Source organism: Rhinatrema bivittatum, chromosome 1 (genome assembly GCF_901001135.1).
Source record: "Rhinatrema bivittatum chromosome 1, aRhiBiv1.1, whole genome shotgun sequence".
NCBI lineage: Eukaryota > Metazoa > Chordata > Amphibia > Gymnophiona > Rhinatrematidae > Rhinatrema > Rhinatrema bivittatum.
Genome location: NC_042615.1, coordinates 833,918,359 through 833,939,540, shown reverse-complemented (window position 1 = coordinate 833,939,540; position 21,182 = coordinate 833,918,359). Strand labels below are relative to the sequence as shown.

At 45.9% G+C, this 21,182-nt stretch overlaps 1 protein-coding gene across 1 annotated transcript in view; it reads right to left on the bottom strand.

The window, feature by feature from the left end:
• Positions 1-2,572: 2,572 nt before the first annotated feature.
• LOC115079614 overlaps positions 2,573-21,182 on the bottom strand; it is a gene marked incomplete at its 3' end in the record, with an annotated part of 68,664 nt that continues 50,054 nt past the window's right edge. Inside the window, 2 exon segments of the mRNA XM_029583317.1 lie at positions 2,573-2,786; positions 7,054-12,442. Coding sequence (XP_029439177.1) covers positions 2,573-2,786; positions 7,054-9,533 — 2,694 coding nt within the window.

Here is a 21,182-nt window from a genome sequence, read left to right as displayed (position 1 = left end):
CTAAACTGAACATGTAGCCAGCTAAGCTGAGCAAGTATGATGATAAGGCATTATACATGATTATATATCTCCAAGGATATAATTTAATGCTTTTAGTACAGAATATTCTATATATAAATATATATAAATATTTATGAGAGCATATTACAATTTACAGATATTGAAAAATCAATTTGAATACTATTGCTTTTATACAATTATAGTAAGAAATATTGTATATAAATTATTGGATTTCTACATGCATGTCTGAGATGAAGTACATGTTTCATTAAGACTATAAGCTGTCAGTAAGTAAAGGGTATATATACAATGAAATGTAAGGCCTCAAGGCTGCCAAATGTTCCTATGGTGTGCCTGGGAACATGGTAAATAAACTTGTATATGATAAGCAACCATCTTGTTATCAATTTTTATGCATCTGTCATATGGCTAGATCAATAATATACTTTTTTCATGTAAAATAAATTCATATTCCTTTTTAAGACTATATGAGTTATTGAGTTTTTCTGATCTCATCAAATAATTATTTGTTCTCAATTTAATGCATTATCTCTAAGGAGCACTGCTGTGTTAAATTTAGGTGACATGGTGCTCTAGGGAAAGAGAGTAACCTATAAGGGAACTCTTTATTAATGTTTCTCTTACTTAGATCTACCTATCAGAGCAGAACCAAGACACAGGTAACATAGAAACATAGAAATGACGGCAGAAGAAGACCAAACGGCCCATCCAGTCTGCCCAGCAAGCCCCACACATTTCTCTCTCATACTTATCTGTTTCTCTTAGCTCTTTGGTTCCATTTCCCTTCCACCCCCACCATTAATGCAGAGAGCAGTGATGGAGCTGCATCCAAGTGAAATATCAAGCTTGATTAGTTAGGGGTAGTAGGGGTAGTAACCGTAACAATCAGTAAAAATGTCATACTGCCTTCCCAGTCAGCCACGTTTCAAATGTCCTTCATCAGGAGATGTCAATCAAGTGATAATCAAAGAATGAGCCAAGTATTCAAAAATATTAAATGGCTTCTAGCCATTGGATCATTCTTCGATTCACTGGCACATCATCATTTGATTGACATCCCCTGATGAAAGAGTAGGTTTGAAATGTGGCCAACATTGGGAGGGCAGTAAGATATTTTTACTGATTACCTGCCAGAAATTATATTGTACAGATAACTGCTATGAACCATTTATCAATATCCATCAGTGTATAAAAAGTACACAAATATTCATAAGTTGAGGATGCAAAGATCAACACTTGTGTTTTGTGTTGGAGCTTACATCGGCCTCAAGCTGGGGCTCTCAAGGCTTTGCAATCTGTTGCACTGATGATGGAACGGAGCGCAACTGGGAACTCTCCATCATGGAACAAGGAGGAAGTGTGCCCTTGTAGTGAGGACAGTCCAGGTCTGGGAGTCAGGAACAGACAAGGAAAGTCCATGAAGACTTGGAGTAGACTTGGACGAAGAAAGTCCTTGAAGACTTGGGCATAGACACAGAAGGGATGAGCAAAATCCTCAGGCGACCCTCAGCCCGGAGGCTGGTCGTGGACCACAATGTCCTCCACGCACCCTACTCAGCCTGAAGGCTGGTCGCGGACCACATGAGGAATGGGACAGGCTCAGAAGGTCTCATAGCACAGGAGTGAAGCAACCCCTTGGATCCTCCGGAGTCAGGACAGGATTCAGGAGAAGATAAAACATGGAACTTGGAACTCTGATTAAAAACAAGGAATCGCCGGAGGCACAGGTTGATCAGGACCTGGAGCATCAGGACCGGGATGAGACATCAGACATCAGGACTGGAACGGAACATCAGAAATGAAATGGAACATCAGGACTGGAACCAAGGTGAAGATCAGGTAAACCAGGCAAGAGCTGAAGATGGAGTCCTAGGGAGGAGCACACCTGCATTGGCCCTTTAAAGCTTGAGAGAAGTCACGGCCGCGCCCCCTAGGCAGAGGGGGCAGGACCCTGGACAGCAGCCATGCTTGCCACTGAGGAGACTGAGCAGGCCTCAGGGCTGGCCTGACGTTGAGGATGGCCACCGGGCCAGGCAGGGAGGATGGAGAGTGGCTCCAGCTGTGAAGGAGAGACCGGGGATGCGGCCGCCTGGCCACGAAGAATGGGTGACAACAGCAGCCCAGCCACGAAGGTAGGAGCGGCGTGGCCTTCACACCGTGGGAGCAAGGTTTTCAGGGCGGCTCCAGGCAAGGCCCTGGCTTCTATGGCCTCCGGGCCAAGGGTAAGAGCCTGCTCGCAGCCCTACAGTGAGCAGGATCAGAACATTTTGTTCATATTACCGATTTTATTTTGCTTAAAATATTCTTTAAAACATGTGTTTTGTGAGTTTTTCGCCCAGTCCATTTCTTTGATTAGAGAGTGTTGATTGGAAGATAAACTTAATATTAGCTTACAGCATCAGGAGAATGTAACCTGGGTGTTAAGAAGCTGAATTTGAGTCCACAATTTTTACCCATACATTATTGCCTCAGTTCCTTGGGAGAGAAGCCTGCGACTATGTGAAATAATACATCACATTGTAAAATTGCATAAGAAGTGGAAGGTCTTTACCTCATTGTAAACCTTGCTCTTCAGCTCTTGTGCCTGGCACCTTATATCCGCCTCCATCGTGGCTCCGTTAGCTGCTGCCAGGGCGCTGTAGAGGGAGAATGTATTGTCAGAGTTTATGAGGGTCCCATCTGACTGTACCACGCTGAAGTGGCCACTGTAGGAACTTTCCTCCCCTTTGATACGGGATTTGAATTTGTGCATAACAGAGGTGTCACTGAAAGAAAACCAAGTGATCACAGATTTAGCTGACAGTTATATGAGAGAGTTATTCTGTCTTCCTACAAGTGAGAGGTATTAATAATGTTAAGATGGCAACTCCTGAACAAACTTCCATGAGAATAAAGTCTCTTGAACTCGGGAAAAGAAAAGCATCAGAAGAAAAAGAGAAAAACAGACCTGGATTTATGCACACAACTACTAGGCCTGGCCTATGATGGAAAACTTTCTGACCCCATCACCTCTATAATCCCACCCTGGACCTCCAATCCAAACCCAACACCCAGATTTCCACTCCCTGCCCAATCAATCTCAGAGTCTGCCTGGAGAGCTTCAGCTGGCAGCAATAAACATGAAAGTTGTTGGAGGACTGATAGCAGAAGGTTATCCTCTCTCACTTTGGTTAGCTGCAGTGTGAAGGTCCCTGCTGAGCTGTCTCTGGCTCTTACCTTCCTGTTTGCTCTCTCACTTTGGTTAGCTGCAGTGTGAAGGTCCCTGCTGAGCTGTCTCTGGCTCTTACCTTCCTCTCACTTTGGTTAGCTGCAGTGTGATGCTCCCTGCTGAGCTGTCTCTGGCTCTTACCTTCCTGTTTGCTCTCACTTTGGTTAGCTGCAGTGTGATGGTCCCTGCTGAGCTGTCTCTGGCTCTTACCTTCCTGTTTGCTCTCTCACTTTGGTTAGCTGTAGTGTGATGATCCCTGCTGAGCTGTCTCTGGCTCTTACCTTCCTGTTTGCTCTCTCACTTTGGTTAGCTGCAGTGTGATGGTCCCTGCTGAGCTGTCTCTGGCTCTTACCTTCCTGTTTGCTCTCTCACTTTGGTTAGCTGCAGTGTGATGGTCCCTGCTGAGCTGTCTCTGGCTCTTACCTTCCTGTTTGCTCTCTCACTTTGGTTAGTTGCAGTGTGACGTCTCTGCTGTGCTGTCTCTCACTCTTACCTTCCTGTTTGCTCTCTCACTTTGGTTAGCTGCAGTGTGATGGTCCCTGCTGAGCTGTCTCTGGCTCTTACCTTCCTGTTTGCTCTCTCACTTTGGTTAGCTGCAGTGTGATGGTCCCTGCTGAGCTGTCTCTGGCTCTTACCTTCCTGTTTGCTCTCTCACTTTGGTTAGCTGCAGTGTGATGGTCCCTGCTGAGCTGTCTCTCACTCTTACCTTCCTGTTTGCTCTCTCACTTTGGTTAGCTGCAGTGTGATGGTCCCTGCTGTGCTGTCTCTCACTCTTACCTTCCTGTTTGCTCTCTCACTTTGGTTAGCTGCAGTGTGATGGTCCCTGCTGAGCTGTCTCTCGCTCTTACCTTCCTGTTTGCTCTCTCACTTTGGTTAGGTGCAGTGTGATGGTCCCTGCTGAGCTGTCTCTCGCTCTTACCTTCCTGTTTGCTCTCTCACTTTGGTTAGCTGCAGTGTGATGGTCCCTGCTGTGCTGTCTCTCACTCTTACCTTCCTGTTTGCTCTCTCACTTTGGTTAGCTGCAGTGTGATGGTCCCTGCTGAGCTGTCTCTGGCTCTTACCTTCCTGTTTGCTCTCTCACTTTGGTTAGCTGCAGTGTGATGGTCCCTGCTGAGCTGTCTCTCACTCTTACCTTCCTGTTTGCTCTCTCACTTTGGTTAGCTGCAGTGTGATGGTCCTTGCTGTGCTGTCTCTCTCTCTTACCTTCCTGTTTGCTCTCTCACTTTGGTTAGCTGCAGTGAGATGCTCCATGCTGAGCTGTCTCTGGCTCTTACTTTCCTGTTTGTTCTCTCACTTTGGTTAGCTGCAGTGTGATGGTCCCTGCTGAGCTGTCTCTCACTCTTACCTTCCTGTTTGCTCTCTCACTTTGGTTAGCCGCAGTGTGATGCTCCCTGCTGAGTTTTCTCTTCCTCTTACTTTCCTGTTTGCTATCTCACTTTGGATAGCTGCAGTGTGATGCTCATTGCTCACTGCTGAGATGTCTCTGACTATTACCTTTCAGTTTGCTATCTCACTTTGATTAGCTGCAGTGTGATGGTCCCTGCTGATCTGTCTCTTGCTGTCACCTTCCTGTTTGCTCTCTCACTTTGGTTAGCTGCAGTGTGTTGGTCCCTGCAGAGCATTCTCTGGTTTTTACCTTGCTGTTTGCTCTCTCACTTTGGATTGCTGCAGTGTGATGGTCCCTGCTGAGCTGTCTCTGGTTTTTACCTTTCAGTTTGCTATCTCACTTTCATTAGCTGCAGTGTGATGGTCCCTGCTGATCTGTCTCTCACTCTTACCTTCCTGTTTGCGCTCTCACCTTGAATAGCTGCAATGTGATGGTTCCTGCTGAGCTGTCTCTGGCTCTTAACTTCCTGTTTGCTCTCTCATGTTGATTAGGTGCAGTGTGATGATCCCTGCTGGGCTGTCTCTGGCTCTTACCTTCCTGTTTGCTCTCTCGCTTTGGTTAGCTGCAGTGTGATGGTCCCTGCTGAGCTGTCTCTGGCTCTTACCTTCCTGTTTGCTCTCTCACTTTGGTTAGCTGCAACTTGATGATTCCTGCTGAGCTGTCTCTGGCTCTTACCTTCCTGTTTGCTCTCTCACTTTGCTTAGCTGCAGTGTGATGGTCCCTGCTGAGCTGTCTCTGCCTCTTACCTTCCTGTTTGCTCTCTCACTTTGGTTAGCTGCAGTGTGATGGTCCCTGCTGAGCTGTCTCTGGCTCTTACCTTCCTGATTGCTCTCTCGCGTTGGTTAGCTGCAGTGTGATGGTCCCTGCTGAGCTGTCTCTGCCTCTTACCTTCCTGTTTGCTCTCTCACTTTGGTTAGCTGCAGTGTGATGCTCCCTGCTGAGCTGTCTCTGGCTCTTACCTTCCTATTTGCTCTCTCACTTTGGTTAGCTGCAGTGTGATGGTTCCTGCTTAGCTGTCTCTGCCTCTTACCTTCCTGTTTGCTCTCTCACTTTGGTTAGCTGCATTGTGATGGTCCCTGCTGAGCTGTCTATGCCTCTTACCTTCCTGTTTGCTCTCTCACTTTGGTTAGCTGCAGTGTGATGGCCCCTGCTGAGCTGTCTCTGGCTCTTACCTTCCTGTTTGCTCTCTCACTTTGGTTAGCTGCATTCTGATGGTCCCTTCTGAGCTGTCTCTGGCTCTTACCTTCCTATTTGCTCTCTCACTTTGGTTAGCTGCAGTGTGATGGTCCCTGCTGAGCTGTCTCTGGCTCTTACCTTCCTGTTTGCTCACTCACTTTGGTTAGCTGCAGTGTGATGGTCCCTGCTGAGCTGTCTCTGGCTCTTACCTTCCTGTTTGCTCACTCACTTTGGTTAGCTGCAGTGTGATGGTCCCTGCTGAGCTGTCTCTGGCTCTTACCTTCCTGTTTGCTCACTCACTTTGGTTAGCTGCAGTGTGATGGTCCCTGCTGAGCTGTCTCAGGCTCTTACCTTCCTGTTTGCTCTCTCACTTTGGTTAGCTGCAGTGTGATGGTCCCTGCTGAGCTGTCTCTGGCTCTTACCTTCCTGTTTGCTCACTCACTTTGGTTAGCTGCAGTGTGATGGTCCCTGCTGAGCTGTCTCTGGTTCTTACCTTCCTATTTGCTTTCTCACTTTGGTTAGCTGCAGTGTGATGGTCCCTGCTGAGCTGTCTCTGGCTCTTACCTTCCTGTTTGGTTAGCTGCAGTGTGATGGTCCCTGCTGAGCTGTCTCTGGTTCTTACCTTCCTGTTTGCTCTCTCACTTTGGTTAGCAGCAGTGTGATGGTCCCTGCTGAGCTGTCTCTGGCTCTTACCTTCCTGTTTGCTCGCTCAGTTTGGTTAGCTGCAGTGTGATGCTCCCTGCTGAGCTGTCTCTGGCTCTTACCTTCCTGTTTGCTCTCCCACTTTGGTTAGCTGCAGTGTGATGGTCCCTGCTGAGCTGTCTCTGGCTCTTACCTTCCTGTTTGCTCTCTCACTTTGGTTAGCTGCAGTGTGATGGTCCCTGCTGAGCTATCTCTCACTCTAACCTTCCTGTTTGCGCTCTCACCTTAAATAGCTGCAGTGTGATGGTCCCTACTGAGCTGTCTCTGCCTCTTGCCTTCCTGTTTGCTCCCTCACTTTGGTTAGCTGCAGTGTGATGATCCCTGCTGAGCTGTCTCTGCTTCTTACCTTCCTGTTTGCTCTCTCACTTTGGTTAGCTGCAGTGTGATGGTCCCTGCTGAGCTGTCTCTGGCTCTTACCTTCCTGTTTGCTCTCTCACTTTGGTTAGCTGCAGTGTGATGGTCCCTGCTGAGCTGTCTCTGGCTCTTACCTTCCTGTTGGTTCTCTCACTTTGGTTAGCTGCAGTGTGATGGTCCCTGCTGAGCCGTCTCTGGCTCTTACCTTCCTGTTGGCTCTCTCACTTTGGTTTGCTGCAGTGTGATGGTCGCTGCTGAGCTGTCTTTTCCAGGATATGTCTCAGTGGAGAGTTTTTTCCCCTTTTCATCCACCACCAGGATCCTGATTGCCTGTCCCTGCAGCAGGTCGCTCTTGGTAAGAATATTCAGATCCAGTTCTGAGGCCGGACGTGTCTCCTCCTGCAGCTTCTTCACATATTCGTCAAAGTCCTTCTGTTCTGATTCTGTTAGCGTCTGATTTGCTGCCCCGGATTTTAACTTTTTCATTTTTTTCCCATGTCTTTGATCTGCAAAGTAATGTTCTGTATTTTGCTGTCCTACTATATTGCCCACGATCTTTGAGACTTTTGTTCCCAAAAGATTTTTACCTAGTTTAGTTAAGTATCCTGCTAATTTTTTCGTAATGAGCTGCGTCAATTGCTGGGATACTTCATCGCAGGCAGTGCTCAGCAATTCCTCCTGCAGAGTCTGCACGTCAGGATCGTCAATCCAGTCCTCCTCCTTGTACTTCACTTTAATTGTGTTGGCATCAATTTCTTTAGCTATGAACGGTGCTATTCTCTTGTCAATTATGTCTTTAGTTGGAAAGTTTTGCACCAGATTTGTAATATCGAGTGAACATTCTCCCAGTACTGCAGCCCAACTAAAAAATGTCAGTGCAGCTTTCCTCACCTTTGCTTTCTCCATCACTGCCAGTGCTAAGGACTTTACACTTTTCAGATAAAATGCCGCGTTATCTAGGGTGGCAAAATCATTTCCGACATCCTCAGCAGCCAGTTTGCAGATATTTTGCACTATGGATTTCATGTGTACTTTACTACCATCTGGAATTGTAAATGTTTTCTGATTCTGATTCTTTAAGACCGTCTCGGGTACTGAATGAACGAGGATAAAGCTGGTTAGGTATTTCTTCAGGTCGAGGTTCTCTCTGATTGCCGCAGACACATTGTCACGGAGCATCTTCTCAAAAATGGCCTGGAAGGCTTCTTGTAGTCCCTTTTCTGCCCCAAACTCCAAGAGCTTCACTGCCCCTTGTTTGCCTATTTCCTGCCCGGCATACTTTGCAGCTTGTATAAAGTTGTTCCTTACTGCCGAGCTCGATGCCAGGGTCTTCATTGACTGGGACAGTGACTGTTTGGTAACTGAAGAAATTGCTGATCTTACACCGCTTTTGACTGAAGTAAATGTGGCCTTTCCTGATCGAATGATATCGTCTGCCACAGATGCAAAGCTTCTGGCTCCTGTCATCAAACCTTTCACTGCTCTGTATGTACTTGTTATTCCCTTTTTAATTACACTAAATCCTGCAGTCAGTAAGGAGATCCCAAGGCTGATGGCTTTGGAGATGGCCCATTCTGCCCAACTAAAGGATCCCGTCGCCATACCAACTATCCCAGATATCATGTCAGAAACGCCCTCGGAAATCAGCCCCATCCCAAACTGAGTGGCTGTCCCGAAGGAGAGAACAAGTACCAGGCCCCCAGCCAGAATCTGCAGAGCCCCAAGGATTGCGCAGATCAGCGCATTAATGCAAAACTTGGGCTTCTTCTCTACTTCAAAGACAAAAGCCAGGCCCATGTCATACAATGTGCTAAGTTCATTTGTGGTTATATAGTCATAGTCCTGGCAGAGTGAGAATATTCCCTTACCCTCGGTTATTGCATTCTCTCCTGCCTTCTGAATTTCTAATAACTTTGCAACAGATTTGTCAATATAATTAATCCAGGACTGGAACAAGCTGCTTCGAGTTTGTATTTGCTTTGTAAAGTTTGTTGTTTCTTTGCAGTGAGGCTCAAACTTTGCAAGGCAGGACATCTGGCAAGCTACCATTGTGTTTGTCAGTTCAGAAATGTAGATATCCATTGTTTCCTTGGCTTCATTCAATAAATCAATTGCTCTCTGTATGTAGCCATTCTTTCTCAGGTTAACTGTAATGTATGCCTGATTGTACAGTGAGACAGCACTATACACTGGATCAGTGCTCTCTACTTTTTCCCAGTACTTTAATGCTCCATAATCATTACCTTTAGCCACACTGTGTAAGTACATACGATCCAGAGCCAGTTTAGTGAAGTCATAAAAGTTACTAGAGGTCCCTTTCAGGACTTCATCTATCTTCCTCTTAACTACTTGACTAAGGTCATTCTTTAGTTGGTCTAAATTTGCTTGGTTCTCAATGTCTTTCTCACGGAGTGTGAGCCACAGGGCCCAGGTCTCCTTTAACGCATTCAAAGCTGGCTTGAAATCCATTTTAACCTTGTAAGAACCAAAGATAGTGCGAAGAAGGTTTGTGTCAGAGCACGTGAAAATATCCAGCTTTTCATCCTTGGAGTAATTTTTATCAAATTCATTAAGAAGATTGCAGAATAAGTTAAATAACTTCTCCCTCACACTGACCTGCAGCAACTCGTTATTCTCAGTGTGAGCGATGCGGCTCTTCTCATAATCTGCCCTCAGCTGTCTCATGATCTCTACTGTTTGGTCTTGGTAGGATGGGCCAAGTCATCATAATTTAATACCATCTGTACCATTCCTGGGTTTCCTTTCCGAGCTGTACGCCCAAATATTTGCTTCTCAACTCTCATGTTTTTAGGGAAATGTGTAAGAATCACACAGAGACCACCACTCTCATTCACGTCATTGTTCATCTTAAAGTCTGTGCCTCTTCCACCGAGGTTAGTTGCAATAATAACATCTCCAGGTATAAATGTTTTGTGTTCCACATTGTGTTTATCACTTCTTGTATACATTGTTACTCTGTCTGAACTGGGAACAGCTTCATATTCTAATAATTTCATCTTAAGTTCATCAGCTGTTCTGACATCCTCACAGATCACTAACACAGCTTGACCTTTGATCCATTCCTTTTCACTTGTTCTGTCTTTGACACAATCACAAATTGCTCTGATCCAAGTATCCCTTCCTCCTTCTACCTGAAGAACTGGCAACTCAACTCTCTTTGTGTGGCGGTGGGTTGGGATTGGAAAACAAGAGGTTTTAAAATGTTTTCTAAGGAACTCTTTTTCTGCCTCATCTCCTAAGGTCCCAGAGACCCCAAATATGCCAGTGCCTTTAGTGTATCGCTGGAAGAAATGGAAATTAGACATAAAATTAGTTACATTTGTTAAAGGTGAGATTGCCAACTGGTGCTTCAACTCCAGAAACTGTTGTAGGCCATCACCCCAGCGTTTGTTCTTCTCAAGTATTCCTGTAGCTCTGAAATCAACTGGAATAATTGCATCATATTCTTGACTCTCTGAAACAGTTTTGTCTTTCCCTGGATCTACAGCAGACTCTATCATGTACTCTCGGTTATTCATCATTAAAATGGCTTTCAAAGCATTTTCCACAAAGACTCTTAGTCTGTTATTTGTGTATTCCTCCAGAAATCCTGGCAGCATGAGGAAGTTCTCATCCATTTTCTCTTCCTTCTCTGGGACTATATAATCATTGGAGAATCTAATTCTCGATTTTATTTGATCCACTGTTGCTGTTATCAATTCATCTTCTGTTATCATCAAACAGGCCAGGCCATGTTCCAGAAGGAGCATACAGATCTTGTTATCATGGGTCACTGTGGCGTTTGCATCACATCTCACAGCTTTACCATTCTGTGCCTTATAGCATTCAAACAGTACATTGTCTTCCAAAACTGCTTGGAAGAGAGTTAAAAGATCTTGCTGTTGAGACGGTTCAAGTTTATTCATGATTTCCTTAATTTCAGAATCTTGTGATTCTTTCCTTGGTTCATTTACTTTAGATGCAAGTTTTTTCAATATCTTCCTCAGTGAAGAACCCCATCTGCAGCCCAGGTATCAGAATGTCCTGTGGGTTGAAATGCTCAGATGTCTCAGACCCCATCACAGCTGTTACTGCAGCTTTGTGAAAATACTGGGCTCCTGTTATCCAAACACATTCTCCAGTCTCAGCGTCTTCTATCTGTTGGCATGTGCAGACCTTTGCCCAAATAGCAGCCAGCACTTGTTCTAAATGTCTCATCCCAGTGGCTGCATGTGAGAGGTACGTGACTTGCACACCACTGTCTAAGGTCATGTAGTCAACCTCATCGACAATGGCCACATCAAATGATCGATCTCCTCTAGTTTTCGTCTTCTCAAACTCCTGCCTGAGGATGTCAGCAGCGAAGTCACTGACCGTCCCATACACAATGTCAGCCTTATATGCTTCTCTTATGGCCTTGTCTCTTTGTTGTAAATTAGTGCATTCTTCTAATCCTGGTGGAGGTATTACACTACAAGACACATTAAACATCTTAAACAGTTTCTCCCAGTCTTCTTTGTCACGACGTGCAAGTACTGGATTACTTGTTATAACATCAACTTTCTTTCCCCGGATGGCATGGATAAGAGCAAGCATAGCCACAATAGTAGATTTTCCTTCCCCAGTTGCAATCTCCAAGAGGCAGCCACTGCTTTCTTGTGTTTCAGAAAGAAGAAGAGTCACCAGAGCTGCCAGCTGAGTAAGTTTTGGCAAATAGCCTTCTATTTTCTCACCAGATTCTGTTACAGTGGTGGTAACATCCTGAACAGCCACTGATAAACTTAGAATAATCAGAATTAGCTTTTCCTGATCTGGATTTGTAATGTCGAGGAATTGTATATCTTTCTTTTTAGAATGTTTATGTAACATCTTCTTAATATCAGGTCTGTTCTGAGGAATCTGGATTTCCAAACTCTGAAGGACTGGTTCAAGAATACGCAGGATTTCTTCTGGAAATTTATTTGCTCTCATCTCATCCAGAATAGTTTGTGAAGTTTTGTCTTTTTCTTTCTTCATATTTATTTGAATATAATCCAGGGGATGTTTTTCTTTAGGAGCCTCAGTGGCAGAGATGGCATCTATGTGGTACATCCGAACCTTTCGGAGAATTCTGTCTACTTTTTCCCAAAGACTAAAGATAACAGGCTGTATGCTGGTCCATATTAAAAATATCTGACTGAGGTAGTCCTGGCTCATGCTGGAGAGCTCAGAGAAGACCGTTCTTAAGAGTTTCCTTGCTAAGGTCTTGTTTGTTTTGTACAGAATGTGGATGATGTGGATGATGCAACTTGATTATCATCAATTTCTGTACTAGAAGGCAGTAACTTAACGATATCCAACTCTTCAAGTCTTAGTTGGATTACAGTCTGGAGGAGACTGAGGGTTTCTCTCAAGGAGAGATTCTGATTAATCAAAGTTCTGATCAGACTACTGAGGCTGCAATCGGGCAAATTCTTCTCGGCATTATACTGTATAAGAAGGTGATGCTGAAGGGTTTCCATGCGTTCTCTAATATCACAGGATGCCATACTTGGGTCTTCCTGGATCTGGTTCTCAATTAAGAGCTCTTTAAATTTCTCTTCAACCTCTTTAACCTTTAATAGAAAAGCAAGCAAAAACAAAATTATGTGTCTCATGCTGTTACATGTGAACATTAGCAAGGTCAGTATTCAAAGTCCTTTAGACAAATAACTCACAAGTTATCCATCTAAATGGCAAGTTTTGAATAATCACCTTGTTTATCCAGCTAAAACGTAGCAGAATAAGTCATTATCAGGTTAAGACTTAGCCAATAAGAAAGGGACATGTTGGGGACATATCCGGGTGTGGTCAAGTTATCTAATTAACTCAAGTGTTGCGCCCGTCGGTCGCAGATGGCTGCACCCTCTGTTGCTCACCTCTTTTCAGCCTAATTCAGCTCCATTGGGTAAGATGGCTGCCTCCGCTTCCACATGCCGACCTCTCCAGTGGCCCCGGACCGGCATGGGCGATTGCTTCCTCCATTTTTCTCCTGGGATCACCTAGGGCACGCGCGCGCCCTGACCCTCCTTTTACATGCATCATGGCGGGAACCTCGGGGGCGTCTCCTCCGCATAACGTCACTGCATACGTATATTTAAACTCCCTTCGCTAACCCAGCTATGAGTTTGCAAGGAATCCCTGCCTGCTGATTTCGCCTCATTACAGACGCTTGCCATGCTGTGTTCCTGCTTCGGACGACTCTGGTACCCCCTCCTTAGGGGCTTTGCCTCACTCCGTGTCTACCCCGCGGGGTCAGCCTGCTTCCAGCTAGGACACCTAAGGTACACGCTTCTTGGAGGCCTTGTCACGTCCTGGACCTCCGCTCCTCAGAGGTTCCTCTCTACTACTGCCTACAGCTTCAGTGTGAGCACCCCTGCTCTCCAGTCTGTCTCTGTTTCTCTCACCATCTACAGTGTGGATTCACGGCGTACCCCACTCTGCGGACCACTACTAGATCTACCTCTCTCGCTGGCCTACCATCTGTGAGTGGATTCATGGCGTACCCTGCTCTGCAGACCACTACCGAATCTACCTCCTTCCTGAACCCTAGTGAGAAACCATCTCTGTGATATCCACGCTGCAGAGCTACGGATGGAATACATCATCGGGGACCCTCTTTCTCTGGGCTGAGGTTCTCCACCCACTTCTCGGGCCTTACCCTTCACTTGCAGTATAATAAAAGACTCTCTATACTGTGTGTCTGTTACTACTGAAGAGCCAGCCTATCACAGCAAGTCCTTACAGGGCTCTGCCCTGTGGGAGGATCCATCTCTTGTTGTGACCAAGGGCCCATGATTCAAGTCAAATTATAACATCAAGATGTGTGTGCAAGCAGGTTTAATGTTCAGGCCTCGTATGGCCAGATACATTTAGTCATAACCAGATATATTCAAAAAAACATATTCCGCACCTCCAATCGCCCATACAGAGCCACCATGGCGGGCACCCTACACATCCCTCCCCTCAGAATTGCACACCTCTCCATCACAAGAGAAAGAGCTTTTACCATTGCCGGCCCCTCCCTATGGAACTCTCTACCCATGTCTCTTCCCCTTGAGCCCTCTTTACCCAACTTCAAAAAAGGCATCAAAACCTGGCTTTTCTTGCAAGCCTACCCTGACTCCAATCAGACCTAAACCCCTTTACTGCCTCCTCTCTTGCCCCCCCACTACCCGCTAATCTTTTGATGCATCTTATGGAAATGTTGATTTTGTAAATTTGTAAATTGTTATTATATATTAGTTGTTAACACAGTTCCTATATTTTCTCTCTCCCATTTCATTTTACTACCTTTATTCTTCCCGCTACTTGTGCGCTTGCTGTCACCTGGCCCCCATCCTCTCCTTTTTCCAATCCTGCTCCACCTCCCCCTCCCTGTTATTTGTAATTTCTCTTTCACTGCTACAATGTTGATTGTAAACCGGCATGATATGTCCTATGAATGTCGGTATATTTTAAAAGCATTTAAATAAAATAAATAAATAAATAAAATAAGTGGCACGGTGGCACTAACAAAAGAAATAAGAAGGTTGGATGCCCAGCAGTCCAAATGTTAGTGTCCTCTCCAAGCTATGGCAAGTGGCCCTATTGAGTTGCACATCCCCACCCCACAAAACCTTCTAAAATTATTGAAATAAATTCAAAAGGAAGAGGTCTGACATCGGTAAGTCCACTCCCTGGTTCCACATTGGTAATGTAAATATTCCTCTCTGGATTTCCCTCCCTCTGCTTCCTGTGTGCTTCACCACAACCCTAACCCTCCTACCCTTCTGGTACAGCCCATCATGAGCTGGACCTACTGCTCCTGCCATCCTATGCTTCCATCATGGCTCATTAGCAATGGCAGGAGCACCATAGGCTGAAGAGCTTACAGACTGAAAGTTCCGGAAGGTGGGGTAGGAGAGTGGGAGGGGATATTTAAACATTACAAATGCAGAATTGGCAAGCGGGTAGAGGGAGGGGCAGGCTGGCACTGGATTTGTAATTTTTTTTTATTTATTTAAATCTTTTTGGAGGGTCTGGGGATGCCACTTACCATAGCTTGGGCACAGGGACTGTCGTATGGCCACTAGGCTCAGAGCTTCTTCTTTGCTTGCTGCAGTGCCACTTAAACAGCTTATTATTTTGAATATCACCAGTTAATGGTAAAGATATCCGGCTAACCATAGATCTTACATCTAACTGGTGATATTCAAAAAATATACAGTTAGGTTTAAAGTTATTCAGTTATGGTTAGCTAGATAACTGTAATCGGGGATATTTGATGGGATGTTTATGGCACTGAATATCCCATATTGCTTATCTGGATAAGTTTAGCTGGACAGATTATCCATTTTCTGAGCTTTTGAACATGTCATGAGATTGTTGCACTCGGAGGTGTACCCTAGCCAAGAGTAGGATATTCCATGGATAGGGACCCAAGGAATCCTGCTCAAGGGTGGAGCATAAGCGGAGACAGAGGCAGAAGTGTACTTCACCACTGGAGACCCGAGATTCCCCCAGGAGGAGCCCGTAGGGATCCGGGCCGCTTGGACTTAGGTATCTTAACCACTGGAGGCCAGAGATCCCCCGGGGAGGAGCCCGTAGGGATCCAGGCCGCTGGGTCTTAGGTAGGCCTCACTAAGTCTCCAGAAGAGATGTAGATGTGCCCACGTAGTAAGATGAGCGCAGAAGAAGAGGATGACAATGAATAGGCAATGATCAGGAATAACTGAGTTCAGGGTTGGCAGCAAGCAAGCATAGGTCAGGAGACAAGCCAAGGTCAGGACTGGCAGCAAGCAAGCGTAGGTCAGAAGGCAAACCGAGGTCAGCAGGATCAAGCGAGTACGGCTAGCAACCAATCAGGCAAGCAAGCAACTGGTGAGGTTGATTGCTGAAGCAAGGAGTGAGGCTAGGAACTTCCTCTTATCCTGGAGCCAATCGGGCGTGGAGTGGAGCTGGATTTGGCCCTAGGCACTACAGCCGGCGGGGTTGTCCGCGCGCGCGTAAATGTGTATGGGCGTGTCCAACAAGATGGCCAACGCCGAGCCCCGGCGTGAGGCCCGGCGAGAAGCAGGAGGCTCAGCGTCCGCAACTGCAGAGCACTGAGACCATCCAGAATCAACAGTCACTGCTGGAGTGGATACCCTGGAGACCTGGGGCAAGGCAGGAGCGCGTGCTGGTCTACCATGAGGAGGATGTCCCGTGACCGGTTCGGAGTCTGCCGCTGCGGAACACTGAAATCGAGCATGGCTGGCAGTGGAAGCAGGGGAAGTCTTGGAGGTGAGCAGGGCTGCGTGCGGGCTGGCTGCGGGCGGGATGCATAACAGTACCCCCCCCTTCTAGGCCTTCCCCTGCGAGGTTGAGGCTTGTCCGAGTGATCTCTGTGAAAAGTTTTCAAAATTCTTTATCAAGGATATTGCGGGAGGGTTCCCTTGAGTTCTCTTTGGCTCCATGACCTTCCCAGGCCAGAAGATACTCCTATTTTCCCCGACGTCTATGGACATCAAGGACTTCTCGTACTTGGAATACTGAATCTGGTTCTGTAGCCACCTGAGAAGTAACAGGTTCTTTGCGAGAGGGCCAAGAGAATACTAATGGTTGGAGCAAAGATACATGGAAGGTATTGTGAATCCCCATGCTGTGAGGCAACTGGAGTTGGTATGAGACTGCTCCAACTTTACGAGTGATGGGAAATGGTCCAATATACTTAGGAGCCAAGCGATCAGATGGTAATCTTAATCGTATATTGCGAGTACTAAGCCACACTTTCTGCCTAGGATGAAAGAGAGGAGCAGGCCGTCTATGGAGATTGGTGGAACATTGGGAACGTTCAGCAGTTTGAATCAGTCGTTCCTTGACTTTAGTCCAAACCTGTTGAATGGATTGGGCCATGTCTTGAGCAGCAGGGGAAGAAACCATCACGGGTACAGGAAGTGGCAGACAGGGTTGACGACCAAACACAACGGAGAATGGTGAGACATCAGTCGCAGTGGAAATGTGGGTATTGTGTGATAGTTCAGCCCAGGGTAAAAGTTCAGACCAATTGTCTTTTAACTCATTGACATATGAGCGAAAGAAGGCTTTGAGAGTCCGATTAGTTCTTTCAGATTGACCGTTGGCCTGAGGGTGATAAGCCGAAGTGAAGCTTAAAGAAACATTGAACTTTTTACATAGCGATTGCCAGTATTTGGCCACAAACTGGGGGCCATGGTCAGAGATTATCTCTTTAGGAAGTCCATTATCTTCTATCTATATTGAACAGGACCAGTTCCAACACCGATCCTTGCGGCACTCCATTTAACACCACTCTCTCTTCAGAGTAAGTTCAATTTACCATCACAAACAGTCTTCTGTCTGTCTACCAGTTTCCAATCCAGGCCACCACCTTGGCACTCACTCCTAAGCTTCTCATTTTATTCACAAGTCTCCTGTGCGGGACCATATCAAAAGCTTTGCTGAAATCCAAGTAGATGACATCGAGTGCTCTTCCGCGATCCAATTCCCTAGTCACCTAATCAAAAAATTTGATCAGATTTGTCTGACAGGACCTTGTCCTGGTGAATCCATGCTGCTTCTGGTCCAGCAATTCTTCAGACTGTAGATAGTTCACTATTCTTTCCTTCAACAGCGACTCCATTACTTTTCCCACCACTGAGGTGAAGCTAACCGGCCTGTAGTTACCAGCCTCTTCTCTATTCCCACTCTTGAGAAGCGGGACCACCACCGCTCTTCTCTAATCACTCAGCACCACTCCCGTTTCCAGGGATCTATTGAACAGGTCACACAGCGGACCCGCCAGCACATCTCTGAGCTGCCTCAGTATCCTGGGATGAACTCATCAGGCCCCATGGCTTTGTCCACTTTCAGTTTTCCTAGCTCTTCCCATACATTTTCTTCTGTAAACGGAGTTTCATCCATTCTGCTCCCCTCCAGTTTTTATTTTCTTTAGGGAACACCGAACTGAAGAATTGTCTTTGTTTAATATTTCTGCCATTTCTTCCTCTCTCTCCACACATTGATCCTTTTCACCTTTCAATTTCACTATACTACTTTGGACTTTTCTCTTTTCTCTGATGTATCTGAAAAATGTTTTGTCACCTCGCTTTACCTCTTTGGCAATCCTTTCTTCCGCTTGACTTTTTGCTTTCTTGATTGCTTCCTTCATCTTCCTCAGTTCCACCAGATATTCTTCCTTGTGATCCTCCCTTTGGGATCCTTTATATTTCTTAAACGCTGTTCTTTTAGCTTTTATTTAATCACCCACCTCCTTTGAGAACCAGATAGGTTTCATTTTCTTTTGCTTTTCTTTACTTTTCTAACATATAGATTAGTTGCCTTGGTAATTGCTCCTTTTAGTTTGGCCCACTTTTGTTCCCCATCTCTCATTTTTTCCCAGCCTTCTAGTTCTTCTTCCAGGTACTTCCCAATTTCAACAAAGCCCATGTTTTTGGAATGCAAAACTCAGGTCTTCGTGTGTCTTCTCCGTATCCTATTTGTGATATGAAATCATACTGTATGACAAATCACTGGTTCTGAGGTGGGCACCCACCCGGACTTTAGAGACATTATCTCCATTACTGAGAACTAAGATGGCGCCGGCCATCCATTACTCCTACCATGTGACAGGGGCTGGCCAATGGCACAGATACCCTGTCACATGGTAAGGGCAAAGGGCCATCGGCGCCATTTTGATTAGTGGCAGCCGATGGCCCGAGAGTGGGAGATCACTCCCAGGACTCCCACTGGACCACCAGGTACTTGTAAAATGTTTTGGGGGGGGGGGGTTCGGGAGAGTGGGGGAACGGAGAATGAAATAAGTGAAGAGGTTTTTATTTCTTAAAATGAAATGAGTTAACCACATAGAACAAGCATACAACATGGGTTACTTAATAACGTGGCAACTATGTACAATGAGGGTCTTACAAAGGTTGCTTGGACAAGGTATAATGCTGTAGTGAGGGTGGGACTTTCATGTATTATGGGGGAAGCGGGAACACCGGGGGATGGAAAGGGAGAGAGGGGGGAGGGGAACAGGTGAGGGATAGTATTTCGGGGGAGACTGATAGTGTGTTAAGGGGCCTTGAACTGGGGGGGGGGGGGGGAGGAGGGGAGGAGTTGGATCACTGGGGGAAGGCTTGTTGGAAGAGCCAAGTTTTTAAGTGTTTTTTGAAGAGCTGAGTAGAGGGTTCAGTTCTTAGTTATGTCTGTCTCCTTGAAGTTCAAAGCAGACTGAGGACATTTGGTTCAGGAACCGATGAGAGAGGGATCAATTTTAGATCTAATTCTCAGTGGAGCACAGGATTTACATAAGAACATAAGAAAATGCCATACTGGGTCAGACCAAGGGTTCATCAAGCCAAGCATCCTGTTTCCAACAGTGGCCAATCCAGGCCATAAGAAAATGGCAAATACCCAAAAACTAAGTATATTCTATGTTACTGTTGCTAGTAATAGCAGTGGCTATTTTCTAAGTCAACTTAATTAATAGCAGGTAATGGACTTCTCCTCCAAGAACTTATCCAATCCTTTTTTAAACCCAACTACACTAACTGCACTAACCACATCCTCTGGCAAAAAATTCCAGAGTTTGTGCATTGAGTGAAAAAGAACTTTCCCCGATTAGTTTTAAATGTGCCCAATGCTAACTTCATTTTGTGCCCCCTAGTCTTTTGATTATCTGAAAGAGTAAATAACCGATCCATATCTACCCGTTCTAGACCTCTCATGATTTTAAACACCTCTATCATATCCCCCCTCAGTCGTCTCTTCTCCAAGCTGAAAATTCCTAACCTCTTTAGTCTTTCCTCATAGGGGAGCTGTTCCATTCTGCTTATCATTTTGGTCGCCCTTCTCTGTACCTTCTCCATCGCAACTATATCTTATTTGAGATGCAGCGGCCAGAATTGTACACAGTATTCACAGTGCGGTCTCACCATGGAGTGATACAGAGGCATTATGACATTTTCTGTTTTATTCACCATTCCCTTTCTAATAATTCTGTTTGCTTTTTTGACCACCGCAGTGGTGGGGCCACTTGGCAATAGTGATCAAAATATGATCAAATTTGATTTAATGACTGGAAGGGGACAGTAAGGAAATCCACGGCTCTAGGTCTAAACTTTCAACAGGGAAACTTTGATAAAATGAGAAAATTAGTTAGAAAAAAACTGAAAGGTGCAGCTACACAGGTAAAAAGTGTGCAAGAGGCATGGACATTGTTAAAAAAATACCATTCTAGAAGCACAGTCCAAATGTATTCCACACATTAAAAAAGGTGGAAGAAAAGCAAACCAATTACTGGCATGGTGTTAGGGAAGGCCTTAGGAGGCCTTGCATTGTGTTAGGGAGCGCTAGTAGAGCTGTCCAATCTCGAGGGGATTGTGTGTCTTTAGGCCTCGGCACAACCCCAGAGGACTCTGAGGCAGCACCGAGGTAGGCGAGGCATGTCCAAGCATGGGTGGAGACTGAAGGTCTCACCCTCTACTGGACCTGCATGCTTCAGGAAGACCAACAACACAATGCTGGTCCTTGAATGGTCCTCCGACCATTCCAAGTCCTTTCAGACCTGGCGCTGGGTAACGGTAAGAAGCAGCAGGCCGGAGAGAGGACGAGGGCAGACAAAGGCCTTGAAACATAGAAGGCTCAAGATGTAGACGTGGAACTTGGAAGGTTCAAGACGTAAACATGGAACTTGGAAGGCTCAAGACGTAGATGTGGAACTTGGAAGGCTCAAGACATAGATGTGGAACATGGAAGGTTCAAGATGTAGATGTGGTACTTGGAGGGTTCCAACATTGGCACTGTCTCTCAGGGTGCCCTACACAGCCCACCACAGGTCGGACCCACAGGGCTGGTCACGGGCCACCCTGTCCCACTACATGCCCTACACAACCTGTGAAGGCTGTCGTGGACCACGCAGAGAGCAGGACAAGTGCAGGAAGGGAACCCAGCCAAAATGAGACTCCAATGACGAGAACAGGAATCAGACGAAACGGATTTACCCAACAGGATGTCATCTGGAGGACTCGAGGAGCTGGAGGGTCAGAAGAGGACTTGGAAGACTTGGAGGAACTCTGAGCGCTAGGAAGACTCAGACGAGGACATGAAGGAACTCAGGACTCGGAACAGGCGAAGGAGGAGTGGAACCTCAGAACATCAGGACATGGAACATCAGGACGTGGAACATTAGGATATCTGGACTTGGAACAAGCAATGGAGGAACAGAATCTCGGAACATCAAGACATGGAACATCAGGAAGCAATGAAGACTTAGGAATCAAGACAGGACATGGAGCTCCGAAGAAGAAGACGACTTGACGGAGCACTGGAAGA